This window comes from Vitis vinifera, chromosome 9 (genome assembly GCF_030704535.1).
Source record: "Vitis vinifera cultivar Pinot Noir 40024 chromosome 9, ASM3070453v1".
NCBI lineage: Eukaryota > Viridiplantae > Streptophyta > Magnoliopsida > Vitales > Vitaceae > Vitis > Vitis vinifera.
This window is the reverse complement of record NC_081813.1, coordinates 4,010,133-4,023,287: the sequence shown is the minus strand read 5'-3', so window position 1 is coordinate 4,023,287 and position 13,155 is coordinate 4,010,133. Positions and strand designations below refer to the sequence as shown.

Below are 13,155 nucleotides of genomic sequence, written 5' to 3'. Positions count from 1 at the left end.
CAACACCTATATTAAGATCTACGTCTTTGACAGAATATCTCAAGCCCTTTAATGAATTTGTCTCAACATCCGAGGGGATGTATGTATCTCTAACAATCCAAAATTCGTTAATCGAATTGTTGATGACTTTTGGAAATAGTATAACAAGTTATGATCTTTTTGGATGGGAGCAACAAATCCTAAAACACATTTTAAAAGGATACATATAGGCTAAGAGCTCAAAGGATCATAAAGAGTAAATTACTATTTAAAAAAAAATCCTATCCTAGAAAAAAAAACAAAATTACCAACATATAATATCACAACAAAATACCCTAAACGGAGTTTTATGAATAGTTTTTACTCCACGTTGTCATATTCAAAATTTATCGATTTACCATCTAAAAAATTACTAAATAGTATCACATTATGTTTTCTTAAATGATATTTTTGGGACTAAAACAAAAACCCACATCTATTGGACTCATCCAAAATATAAGGATTAATACTCATTTAAGGGGTTTATTATATCTTCCTATTTGAGGTTGTGAGTATTTAAAAAAAATATAAAATTCAAATAAATATTAAGTATGAGTAGGTAAAATATGATAAATATTAAAATGTTACTAATACATAATTTAGTTTAGTTCTTGAAAATGAAATGTTTTGTTTTTTTTGCTTAAAAAATCAACAAGAGATTGAAAATATATTTGGATAAATTTAATTGAAAAAAGCTTCAAAGAAAAGCTTGATAGAAAAACAAATTCCATATTATTTTTTATTGAAATCTCTTTTGACTTATGCAGAAAATTATTTTCTTTGGCAATGCCAAAACCATCTTTTATGATTGTATGTTATCTTTACTTTGAATTTTAATAAAATCCAAAAAAAAAAAAAAGGGTTTTTCCAAACGAGACTTTACTAAAATTCCTTTTTTCATTATTAACTTTAGTAATGGACATATATATAAAGGAAAAATGTAATACTTCATTTTTTTCAAAATAAAATAAAATAAAATAAATAGAATAAAAAAGAGATTGAAAAATCATTTTGGAATATACTTAGAAAATTTTTAAACTCCATATCACATTTGATGAAATACAATTTTTTTTAAAACTAATTATGAAAATAGGTGTTTATTAAAAACATAAAAAAAAATAGATTAATAATATTTTTCATTTTCAAATAGACTTTTATTTTATAAAATATAACATTTTTTATTAAAAAAATTGTCCTCATAAAACCATTTTTTAAGAATATTCCTAAATATCCTTACACATTTTTGGTAACCGTTTTAAAAAATGATTCTCTATAACAATTTAAAAAAAATATTATGTGATGTTTTGTAAATCAAATATCTGTTTAAAAACTTGAAATTTTTTAATCTAATTTTCATATTTTAAAAATAACTTTTACATATAATATATTATTTTTTATATTTATATAATTAAATAATATTATTTGAAGACATTCTATCTTTTGTTTTTAAGAATATAAAACAGTTTTTTATTTTTTAATTATTAAAGGTGTATTTATTTTTATTTTTTATTTTTGGCATTGGAAAACAAAAAATTATTTTTAAAAAGAGTTAACAAACTTGCCCTTAAATTTTTGTTTGAAAAAACTCTATTCTTTGGACAAATACGTGGTAAAATTCCTAAGAGAAGATGAAAAAAAGCAGGACAAGACCCAAGACCTAGTGGAAGATGAAACTTGCCCATACTTCGTTGTTGACCCATAAAGCACATTCCAAGCCAATGATTAGGCTCATCATATGGTCCTCTTACTTAGCCAGCCAATCCAGTGCTCTCACATAAAGAAAAATGAGCAAACACTTGAGAAGAGAAATCACTGGCCAGCTCTCCTTGGTTGGAGTCACCCGTTGGGTATCATGTTGTGTATGACCCACATGCATTGATCCCTCAAGAGTCAAGCCCACCTCTGTATTTCATGACAATGACTCCTCTATTAATTTTTATGTCCATGTCTTAATCATGGATGGCCTTGGTAGCATGGAGTGACACAATCTTGCCAATAATGATACTCTGGTTTCATATCATCTCGTATATTTTATTTTTGGCTTCAACAAGAAGGTAAAGTATAGGTGAAGATTAGTTTATTTATAAATTAAAATAATTTTTTTTATTAAAAATATTTTTTTTTTAACTTTAATACGAAGCAAAGTCATACACTCTCTTAAATAAGTATAGTATTTCATTTAATTTAATTCAAAAAATGAAAATTTGAATTTTAGAAAATAAAATAAAATTAAATATGGCAAAAGTTATTTAAAAAGATTTGCATATTATCAAATTTTTTATACTTTAACAAATTTTAAAAATTGAAAAAATATTTTTAAAAAAATGTTGAATTTTTATTTTAGTTGTTGACTAAATTTTTAGTCGTCTTTTTCTCATTTATTTCTCTCCTCCATTATTTCAAAAATTCCATCACACAATCCAACCTTGAAAAAAATGTCATATGAAAAAAAAAAAAGAATTTCCTTGCTTCGTTAAAATTCTTTTGATAATGAAATAACAATGTGTTTTCGTGTGTTTAGTTGAAAATGACATAGAGGGGAAGCATTACGTGTCCTGAAATTTCAACCAACTTATTATTTTTTTCAAGATATAATACATAAATATAAGAGTAATGTTGACGATACGTCTTCTTCTACAAATAATTTTCTTGTGTTTATATTTATTTTTCTTACCACTTGGGTTGTGAGGGGTGGTGAGTGGAGTATGACCAATTTGTATGATGTTTTTCATGTGTTTAGTAGTTTGAAATTGGCATGATAGGTTATAATAGATTTGTGCGGGAGGTGTAACAAACAATTAGGTATAATATTCTTATAGTATTGTGATGTAACACATGTAGGACTAACATTTGTGTCATGTCAATGAACTTATCTTTTATGATATAATTTAATAATGGTTTTTGACTACGATGACTTTGACGATATAATTTCTTGTTCTCGATCTAAATTTAGGGGATTTATTTGATAGAAAATTGCAAATCATGTTCTAATTGCACCTGGTCTAGAAAATGAAAAAAAATTGAATTCAAGACATCAAAGCCACTATCTTAATGCTGAAATTATATTTAGCTGCAAAAAATTTAAGAGAAAATACGAGGAAAAGAAAATAAAGAAAAAGCTAAAAGAAAAAAATAGTGAAAGAAAATAAAAAAATAGATTTAAATTGGATATAAAGGTTGAATGATTTTTAAAAATATAAAATTTTAATTATATTTGATTTTTTTTTTTACCATTTTTCTTTCCTTTTTTTTCTACCTACTCTTCAAGACCAAAAACATAACTTTCACTTTTTCCATTCTGTTTGGTTGCAGGGGAAAAAGGGAAAATAAATTTGAACTAATTGGGACAGCTTCTTTACTTTTGTTAAAGTAGAGGAGAGGGCTGTCCATTAGATAAAATATTAATCTATTCAGTGATTGTTTCTTCCTGCTCCAGGTTGGAATAACTTTTCTGAAGGTCCCTTCAAAGCAATCATTTGATCAACGCAGGAAGCTTGGGTAAAGGGCATTAGAGTGTTTCTTTATAATTTTGTTTTTGAACTCTGATTTTTTGTCTGATAAATTTATTTGTTCACCATACTTGGTAATTCAAGGAGTCCGCACTATTGCCAACCTAACAATCAAGTGATTAAACCCCCCGCTTCTAGACAACTTTCAATGATTGGGAGTAGGAGATGGTAGAAATGTTTGCTATATCATTCAGCTGGTGGGGGGTGAGAGCATGCTCTTCATACTGTTTGCTGTTTAGGTATACCAAATTAGCATTTCTCTGTCAAATCTTTTTTAACCCTTTTTTTCTTAGAGCTATCTTAGTGTTTTCTACAAGGGAATTTGGTGTTGGAGGACTGTTGTATGTAATGGGTTTGTTTGCTTGGAAGGTAGTATGAAGTAATATTTTGGCAATTTGACTAGTTGAAGAGGAGAGGTTGGTTTAATCAATCATTGTAGTTTGTGTCAGTTGAAGGAAGACTAATCCAACCATATCCTAACCCATAGTCAGAAGCCACACATTTGGTGGTATCTTCCCTTCTCTTAGTTTGGATATCCTTTGGGTGATGCCTCAGTTGGTGAAGGACTCTTTGTTCGAAGACCTTGACAACAACTGGGTTTTAAAACAACCCTTTCTGAAGGTTGTTGGATAGACTTCTATCAATGGAATCCAAGATTGATATTTAGGTGGACCTTAAGGGTTTGGTTCTAGGTTCAATTCCTGAGGATGCCTCCTTTATTGGAACAAATAAACAATTGGTGTGATTGAGAGGCCACAATCCTGGGCCTCTGGCCTTTCCTTTGGAAGTGCTAAGCGCCAACCATAGTGGCCCATAAGGCTCAATCCTAACATGAAACTCACAGTTGTCTAATAAAAAAAAACCATTCTAAATATTGCCTCCTTCTGTACTCCATCTCACACATAAAAAGTACATTGATATGAATTATACAAACTGTAAAAATTGGGAAATGTTCATGCAAAATCTTGAAAATTGGAACATGGAAGTTGATTTGCTTTGTGAATATACACATAGCCAGTAATGGAACATTTGGATCCTGTGCCCACATAGCATTCAGATATACAGATAAGCAGTAGCACTGCCTACAGTACCTCAGCTGCCTGGTATGATGTCTCCTTTCTTGAATCACTGCCATCTTGAAAAATACTTGGTGAAGGTCTGCCTGATGGTTTCATCCTCCCACTGCAAGCCATCCCACCAGCTTTGATTCCCTTTGATTTTCTTTAAACAGTTGGCTGCCGTGTTTGAATCGAAAGGGAGCCGCCTTAGCATCATACAATCGATCACAGAGATTGTTTCCAGTGATGGAAGGAGCAAGGTCAGTGAATAGATGCTCTGTAGCCTTGGCAGGTTGATCAAAAACAGTGAGGTGAGTCTTGAGAATAGGCTGAGATTTCCTTCAAATGCATCATCACTGCTTATCAATTGTACCATGGATTCACAGTTCTGAACATTGAGATATTCAAGGCTCTGAGCATACATAAGCCATGTCAAATCCAACAATTTTGGACACCTCCAAATGCATACTTCATGTAGGCTGTGGAACCATTTTTCTAAGCTTGGGTTGGGGAAGTTATGGTCAGATCCTTGCCTCCCCTCTTTTCCCACTTTGATTTGTACAACTTCCAGTTGAAGACAATCTTTCACAAAAAGGCTTTCCAGGTGCTTCATTCTTCTCAAAGACGAAGACGATAGCTCAAGTGAGGTTAAATCTTCGCAGGCTTTGAGGCATAGCCGCCTTATGCATCTCTGTAACTTGTGGGAACCCTTTAATATATTGATGGAGAGGCATGTGTATAGGTTGATGGATATATCACTCATGTGGTCCAAGCTTTCCAACTTTTCCAACAAGGCACGACCTCCATCAAACAGTACATTATCTCCTGCAAATGCTTCTGCAAACGCACTAGGCAAATGCTCACTGTAGATGCTAAACCATTGACTGAACCATTGCAATGATGGAAGGCTTGATATCACTTCCAATGGAATTTTTCGGAGTGAATACATATTATCCAATAACAAGCACCTCAATCTTCTCAAAGTCTTGAGATCGCCTAACAACTTGGTTATTTTAGTATGGGACAGTTTAAGATATTCCAAGGAGACCAGTTTGTATATCTCAACAGGCAATTCAGTTATTGAACTAGCTCCTGACAAGTCCAAAACTCTCATGGCAGGCATGAATTGGAAAAACCCAGTTGGAAATTCATGCAGATCTTTGCATTTTCTTATGAGAAAAGTTTGGAGATTGGGGCATGGTATTGGGGTTTCGTTGACTTCTTTGATTTCCTCGAAACTTATATTCCACAGTGACAACCTCTGAGCTTCCTTCCATCTTGCAACTTCTTGTACTTCAAACAAGCCAGCATGATCATATACCAAAACTTTATTCTTCTCCCTTCCAAATTCGGAACTTATCCATAAAGCCATATCACGGATCACATCATGCATCTTAACACAATACTCCTGAGTTTCTACAGGCTCCAACAGACATGCAAGCTTTAAAACTTGAATAAGTTCACGTCCTAGAACACGTGCTTCGTATATGTCCCCTGCTTCAGCTAAGAACCCCTCCCCAATCCAAAGTTCTATCAGTTTATTACTACTAATTTCACAGTCCTCTGGGAATATTGAACAATATAAGAAACAAGATTTGATGGTATCACCTTGCAAACTATCATAACTGAACTTCAAACGGTGAAACAATTCATCTTTCATACCTGAAATTTTGGCTGGGAAGTTTCTCAGTTCTTTTATGGCCTGCTCCCATCGTGCGAGAGTCTTTGCAGAAGCCAAAGCTCGTCCGATGGTAATAAGGGCAAGCGGCAAACCTTTACACTCTTCAGCAACAACTTTGGCAAGCCTTGTTATATCTGGATGAGAATTTAATGATTCTTCTCCCACCTCCTCCTGGAATAAAGCCAGGGCTTCTTCTGGTGCCAAGCACTCCACTTTGATCCTCTTCTGCGCTTTCATCTGGTGGCACAGATCCTCGGATCGGGTTGTGAATATTATCTTGGACTTATTTTGATCATCTTGAAGAGAAACCCCCATTTGTAAGAGATCAAGACGCTCCCAGATATCGTCCAATAACAACACAAACTTCTTTGTTTTCAAAACCTTCCATATTTCCATGGCTTTATCATCCTTGCTGCTTCTGCTTTTCCATTTGTCATCTGGAATTTGTAGCTTGTTTCGAATTATTTCCTGAACTTTTTCTATGCTTGCAGACTTGGATACAACAACCCATATCACTACAAAATTATGATTTGTTGTCAGGAAATAATTATTGATTTTCTTTAAGAGGGTGGTCTTTCCAACACCCCCCATTCCATATAGTCCAATAATTTCTACTTGTTCATCTTGAAGGTAGCCACAGACTTTCTCATACATAAAATCTAAGCCCACAGTGTTCTCCATTGGCAGTTCATCCACTGAAGCTGGAGGCATTCTGTCTGCCACAGCGTCAAAATGCCCTTTGTTCATTTGTTCAGTCACCTCACTGATCTTTTTTATCACAATCTTTCCAAGCTCATATGCCAAACAGCATTTCCTGGGACAACATCCCAGACATTTCTTCTGGATTTCTTCATCACCTTCTTGCAGAATTTCAGTAACTTCATTCTCCATTTCTTCTACTCTTTGGAGCCAGCCATCTACTTCACTTCTACGCCTCATCTGTTGCTGCTCTTCAAGATCAACCCTTCTCTTCACATCTTCACTTACATTCTTCAGTTCCACCATTGCATTTCTCAATACCTCAAGATTATCTTCCAGATCGCAGATGTAAACTGAATGCTTGGCAGCGTAATCACACAAGCAGGGGGCAATTCCTAAGAGTGAGCCCAGACAATCCATGGCACGTCTCTTAGGATATCACACAAACAAGGGTTGAAATTCAGCCAAAAAGAGGTGATAAGAGAAGGGGAGATGGGATTCAGAGAAGGTCAAAAGAGTATGTATGAGCCTGGAGAGGGAAAGAAGTTCAAATTTAATGAACTTCCATGCTTTTATGAACAATTAAGTACTTATGGATTCCATGCTTCCATGAGCCATGAAGGAATAAGAGGAGTTTCCCTCCATCCAAGATCAAGGTATGGTTCTTCGTTAATAATAGAGGTTTTTATTTATTTATTTATTCCAAGAACTGCACTGCAAGATAAGGAGCAGTATGAAGAGTTTAGCATCAATGCTTAAGCTTTCACCCATCCTTAAGCTCAAGCCCTTTGCGTCTTCTTTGCTGTTTGATGAGTCTGCAGCTCCTTATCAAAAGCCTACCTTTGAGATCATCATTAATCATGGGCCAGTAGTTGATTAAGAAAGAAAAATAGCATACATAAATTAATAAGCCTTTTGCTTTTTCTCACTCTCAGCTTTAACTTCATCTCTTTGCCTTTATTTTTCTGACTCTTCTTTCCAGTTAAGCACAATGATGCTCCAAAACCATGCCTTATTTCAACTCTGGATTATGAAGTTAATGTCATCCATCCAATATCCTGTCTTTCTGTTTCCAGATAAAAGTGCTACTCCCTGTACACTCCAAGAATCATTTTGGTTCCATCAATTTGCAATCATCTTATTCTTTATGATCCAACTAATTTCTTTTCTACACTTGGGGTCCATTTCAAGATAAAAAAATTGATGGGTTTCTATTCTTCATGATTCCTGGTGACATGACAAAACTAGAAGTAAAACTGGAACAGGTGATAACGTTTGAGAGTAGATGAATTTTGGTTAGAACTGAAAATTTATTTGGGAAAGATTCTTTTTTCTTTCTTCTGCCTGGAAGCTATGATCATCGTCAAGAAGAAACAAAAATTCTTCAAAGAAAAACATTGTTTTGGTAATAGGAGTCATGTCTAGTAATTACCTCCAAAGTCAGTCCACTTCCTCTGCTCCCCCTACTTATCTCAAAACAATGTGATTTCATTTTCACCCTTTCCTCCTTGAATTTTAGGTCTCTCTTTGATGTAAAACAGTTATGTTTTTGCTTCTCTGTTTCTTCCCTGCAGTTGTAGATGTATTTATTTGTGAAAACTATGCTGTTTTCAACTCTGAGCTTCTTACCATCCTTTTCCAAATGAGATTGATTCTGTTGCTTCATCCCTTCTTTTTGGTTTCTCTGTTGATTGACTTTCTTTTGTTGAATGACTTCTTCCAATCCTACTCCCAATGACCTTGATTTGGCTTCATCATTTGCTGGTGCAGCATCAATATAGAAACGGAGAAGGCTGAACATCATTCTTTGAACAAACAGATGTCAGAAAACATTGTTATTTTTACGGGTACTTGAAGAGGGCAATAAACCAGCTTTGCTTAATCTTCATGTAAAGAAATTTGGCTTCCGTGCTAAGAACTTTGGTCAAAATTCTAACATGGGTGCAGTTCTAGAGTGAAATAATGATTGGCCTTCAAAAGTAACAGGCTCTAATGGTTTCTCTTGACTCAAGTGCTTGTCATTTTAGATTCTTTTGCTTGTTTGGATTTTCTTTTCAGTTTACCCTTGTTTTACTTGATCAGAAATGGAGGAGAAGGGAGCTTTGAGCTTCACCCACCATGTAGATTAATCCTTCTGGTCAATATTTGCTTCTCTGGATAAAAGCTCTACTTAGAAATAGCCAAATAAGGCATCAACAAACACCATAACATACCCAAACATTAGGAAAAAAACAATAACAAAACCTCGCTTGCAGACAGATGGAAACCCCCTCTAAGCCCTCTTCTCCTCTCACACCCTATGGTCTCACCACATCTGGTAGAGATGGATATAAGAAGAAGAAATTAGATTCTGATTCCCCTTCTACAGATTTCAATGGCAGTTGCAGTCAAGGCAGGGGGAGATGGAGATACAACTGGCTAGGGAAATCTGGACTCCTTTTACTGTAATTAGTAATCAAACGTGGTTTGATCCAATAGCCATGTAGCATCAAGATATGTAGAATATTTTAAGTATTCTTGCATGCATCAACGTTAAAAAATAGTCTACATCAAAGAACAAACAAGTTATCAACCCAATTGATATTATAACTTACAAAAGACATCAAAATTTTCTTAAAATTAAAACAAGCTAGAAGTTGAAGATGGAGAAACTTGGTGGGCTTTGGATTTCTACCATTCCAAAAATTGCCACTTCTAATGGTCCTGTCATAAAAACCACCAATTCAAAGTAAGGACTGGTGAAAAGAAAGAAATTTTCTGGGAAAAGCAGGAAATTTGATTCTATATGAAACTTAAAAATGAAGAAGGAAGAAAAAGAAAGAGGTAAGGAAAATACCTGAGATGGAAAGTAAAGGCCAAGGATGCTGAGAGAAGATTGGGGAAGGAGATCAGTGGGGTTGAAGAGAAGCACCGCCACTCCTCCACATCCCAGCCTTCTTTGATTCCTAGGACCCCAGACTCATTACTTAACTTCTTCCATTGATTCACAGTTTTGAATATAAATTGACCGAAATATTTGGGGCATAAACATGTCATATAAGATTGCGCTTCTTCTTGAAGTATTTTCAGTGGAGGCTAGTATTTTTAGTAAAAGTATTCTCTTATTTTATAACGTTTGATTAACATCTAGTAAAAGTAACTATATCTAATTTATCATTAATAAAAATTAAGACCGATATTCTAAAGTATATATTGTATTTGGAAATTGGAAGTATATTAACAACCCTGCATTGTTTTTAGTGGAAGTATTTTTTGATAATATATCAAACACTTTTAATAATAATAAATTACTAAAAAGGGTTATTTATTAAAAAAAATTATAATAAACCAAAAAATTTTATTAAAAAAAATATATAAATATTTATATTGTTAAAAGAAATTAGAAATTATTTTTATGAAAGAGAAAGTGAAAAAGGAAGAGGAGAGTGAGAACGAAGTAAAGAGTGAAAGAGAAATAGAGGATAGTGGAAAATGGTATTTTAAGAATATATTAAAAATTTTGAAGTATTTTTTTTTATTAAAAGGAACACCTCTTAAGTGTTTTTCAAAATATCACCAAATACCTATTTTTTACTTTAAAAATGTTTTTAAAACTAAAAACACTTTTAAAAAATATGATAGACTCTAAACCTCATAAGTGGAAAATATTGCATTCATTTTTTCAAATCAATTATAAGAAGTTGTCTATTAAATTAAACTTATGTTAATGAATATTCTCTCGTTTTAATAATAAGTGAGTAAAACTTGAAAAAAAAATTAAAAAAATGCTTAACAAGCTCAATACTTTATGTATTTTTTCAAAATAAAAAAAAATATTTGAAGCAAAAAAAATGTAGAAAAACATTTTTATTGACATATTTTATTACTTATTAGACTATATAATTTAGGATAATTGTAATTCAAATAATATTTATACATTAATTGATACAACTTAAAGCTGAGGGCAAGGGAAACAAAGCCAACATTTACCCAAATATTCATTACTTAAAAGAAAGGATTAGGTTTTTGGGAGGCAATGAGGAAACCATTCTCCACCTTGCAGGAACAAATTTCTTGAAAAATAAGTGAAACCACATTTACATTGATTACAAGTATCAAGTAAATACTTAGAATGTTATAAAATTGTGTATGTGAACAAATTTTTGAAAGGGGTATTTGTAGAGCCGTAAAATTTACTCACTAATTTATTATCGAGTGCAATTCATGTATTTAACAAGATAAGAAAATATGCTAAATGGGGCATACCAAAAATATTAGTATTCTCATCAAAGAAAAATAAATTAACTAGTTTTTATAATTGTAAAAATATAATTATTAATTAATTAATTAATTAATTTTGGATTATTTTCACACAATAATAATAATATCTCTTAAAAATTAAGAGATAATACCGAAAAGGATTTCTCAACCCGTGCTTTTACAAGACACTTGTAAACTTTCAAACTAAGAGTCTCAAGGATTCAAAAAGAATCAATGTAATTAATTAATAAAGTTATTCAAACATTGGAATGCTCTAAAACAAGTTTAATTAGGCCTTGAGGATTCAATAACCTCCATAAGTATCAAAGATTTAAGAAGTTCTTCAAGCTTTCAACATAAATTCGAAGTATTTTCAAACTTTAAGTATCAAGGATTTAAAAAGCTCTTCAAACTTTCAAAAATTTAAGAATAAGTTCGAAGCATTTTCAATCCGAGATTAAACATTTACGGTTTTTCATCAATGTTATTCAAGTCTAATCAGGGTCTCAATCCAAGTCCAAATCTAAGGATAGTATAGGGATTATACTCTATATTTTACAAATAAATAAGCATTAATTTGTTAATTGTGAAATCATAAACCAAAAGAAGAGTGTGTTTGACAGTGATTTTATAAAATATTTCTAGTTTTTCTAACACATGAATGATACTTTTTTTTAAGTATTAGAAATATTGAAAACGTTTTTTAAAATCACTATCAAACGGATTCAAAAATCCTTGATTCATTTGTACACCTGCAACGATTATAGCACCAATCTTTGGTTTTTTCTTTTTCTTTTTCTATTTCTTCAGCCGATAGGTTAGAACTCCGGAGATTTTTGTTTCTTTCCAACACATGGAGGAATGAAAATTACATGGATATCAAGAAGGCTAGAAACCCTCTTTCTCTGGAAAGAAGATTGCTTTTGGTAAGGTCAGTTTTGTTTAGTTCATTCAAAGAATTTTAATTTAGATGAAGCAGTTGTCTTTTTGTCATGCAACATATATTTAGCAGAAGGGAGGAACTCCAATCAGAAGAGCAAAAATTGAAGAAAAATCTAAAATAAAATGCAAATAATTAAATTAATATATTTGCATTTTGAAAATTTCTCTTCAAATCTTTGCACTTTTGGGAGTCTTTCCAATTCCCCTCATGAATTCCACTGACCCATACCAAGACCAATCTTCTTTGCCAAAAAATGGAGAACTTCCTAGCGGTTCTTTTCCATTCCTAACTTCCGACTTCTCCACATGTTGGAAAGAAACAAAAATCTCCCAAACCAAACAAGAAAGAAACAAGGATTGATGATACTGGACCTGGTGGCTGTGTGCATGAGTGCATCAAGCAACATGACTTTTTACAACGCAAAATTTAATGAAAAATACCGTTAAAAAAGGTGAAATACATTACCACCGTTTGCATTACGAGAATGGAGGATAACGGAGGCCTACTGGACTGTCTGCTGCTGAGGCCCAAACATAAAAACTCACCTAGAGAAACAGAGGAAGTGAAGGATATGAATATGGAAGGTGAGAGAGAGGAACTGAAGGTGAGTCATCAAATTGATTTTTTTGCTTGGGGAAGGAGTATGAAATGCTTGTGATGGAAGATATGGGATCCAGCCACATTCCTGATTTATGGTTGAAAGTGCAACAATCGATACAACCACTCTCTTTTGCTTTGTTTGTTTGCAATATATGGAGGAATATTTCATTTACGTAAAGTTAATTTGTTTGAAGAAGCAATTTGGGAATGGGAATATTCACATCATTAGACACAACAAGCCACACTCTAGCTTACCCATGTGATGGGATGGGGCACCGACCAAGCGCCCGGGTTGTTAGGACCGTATCACCTAACTTGCCTCGGAAGGATGAGCCCACGACGACTTTTGGGTTTAGTCTAGTGAGTGGTATCCGGTGCGATATCTTGTCTGAACGACTTTAGCATTGA

The 13,155-nt window shown here is 33.1% G+C and overlaps 1 protein-coding gene across 1 annotated transcript; it reads right to left on the bottom strand.

Annotated features, from left to right (window-relative positions):
• Nucleotides 1–4,466: 4,466 nt before the first annotated feature.
• On the bottom strand, nt 4,467–12,837 carry LOC104880238 (disease resistance protein SUMM2). Its single transcript, XM_019221989.2, has 2 exons — nt 9,802–12,837; nt 4,467–9,668 (listed from the first exon to the last, which is right to left on the bottom strand). The coding sequence occupies exon 2, from the start codon at nt 7,383–7,385 to the stop codon at nt 4,653–4,655; it is 2,733 nt and encodes a 910-aa protein (XP_019077534.1). The 5' UTR covers nt 7,386–9,668; nt 9,802–12,837; the 3' UTR covers nt 4,467–4,652.
• Between the last annotated feature and the right edge of the window lie 318 nt (nt 12,838–13,155).

What these genes read in the sequence shown, in the direction of transcription:
- LOC104880238 (XM_019221989.2), bottom strand. Translation starts at nt 7,385, where the DNA reads ATGGATTGTCTGGGCTCACTCTTAGGAATTGCCCCCTGCTTGTGTGAT.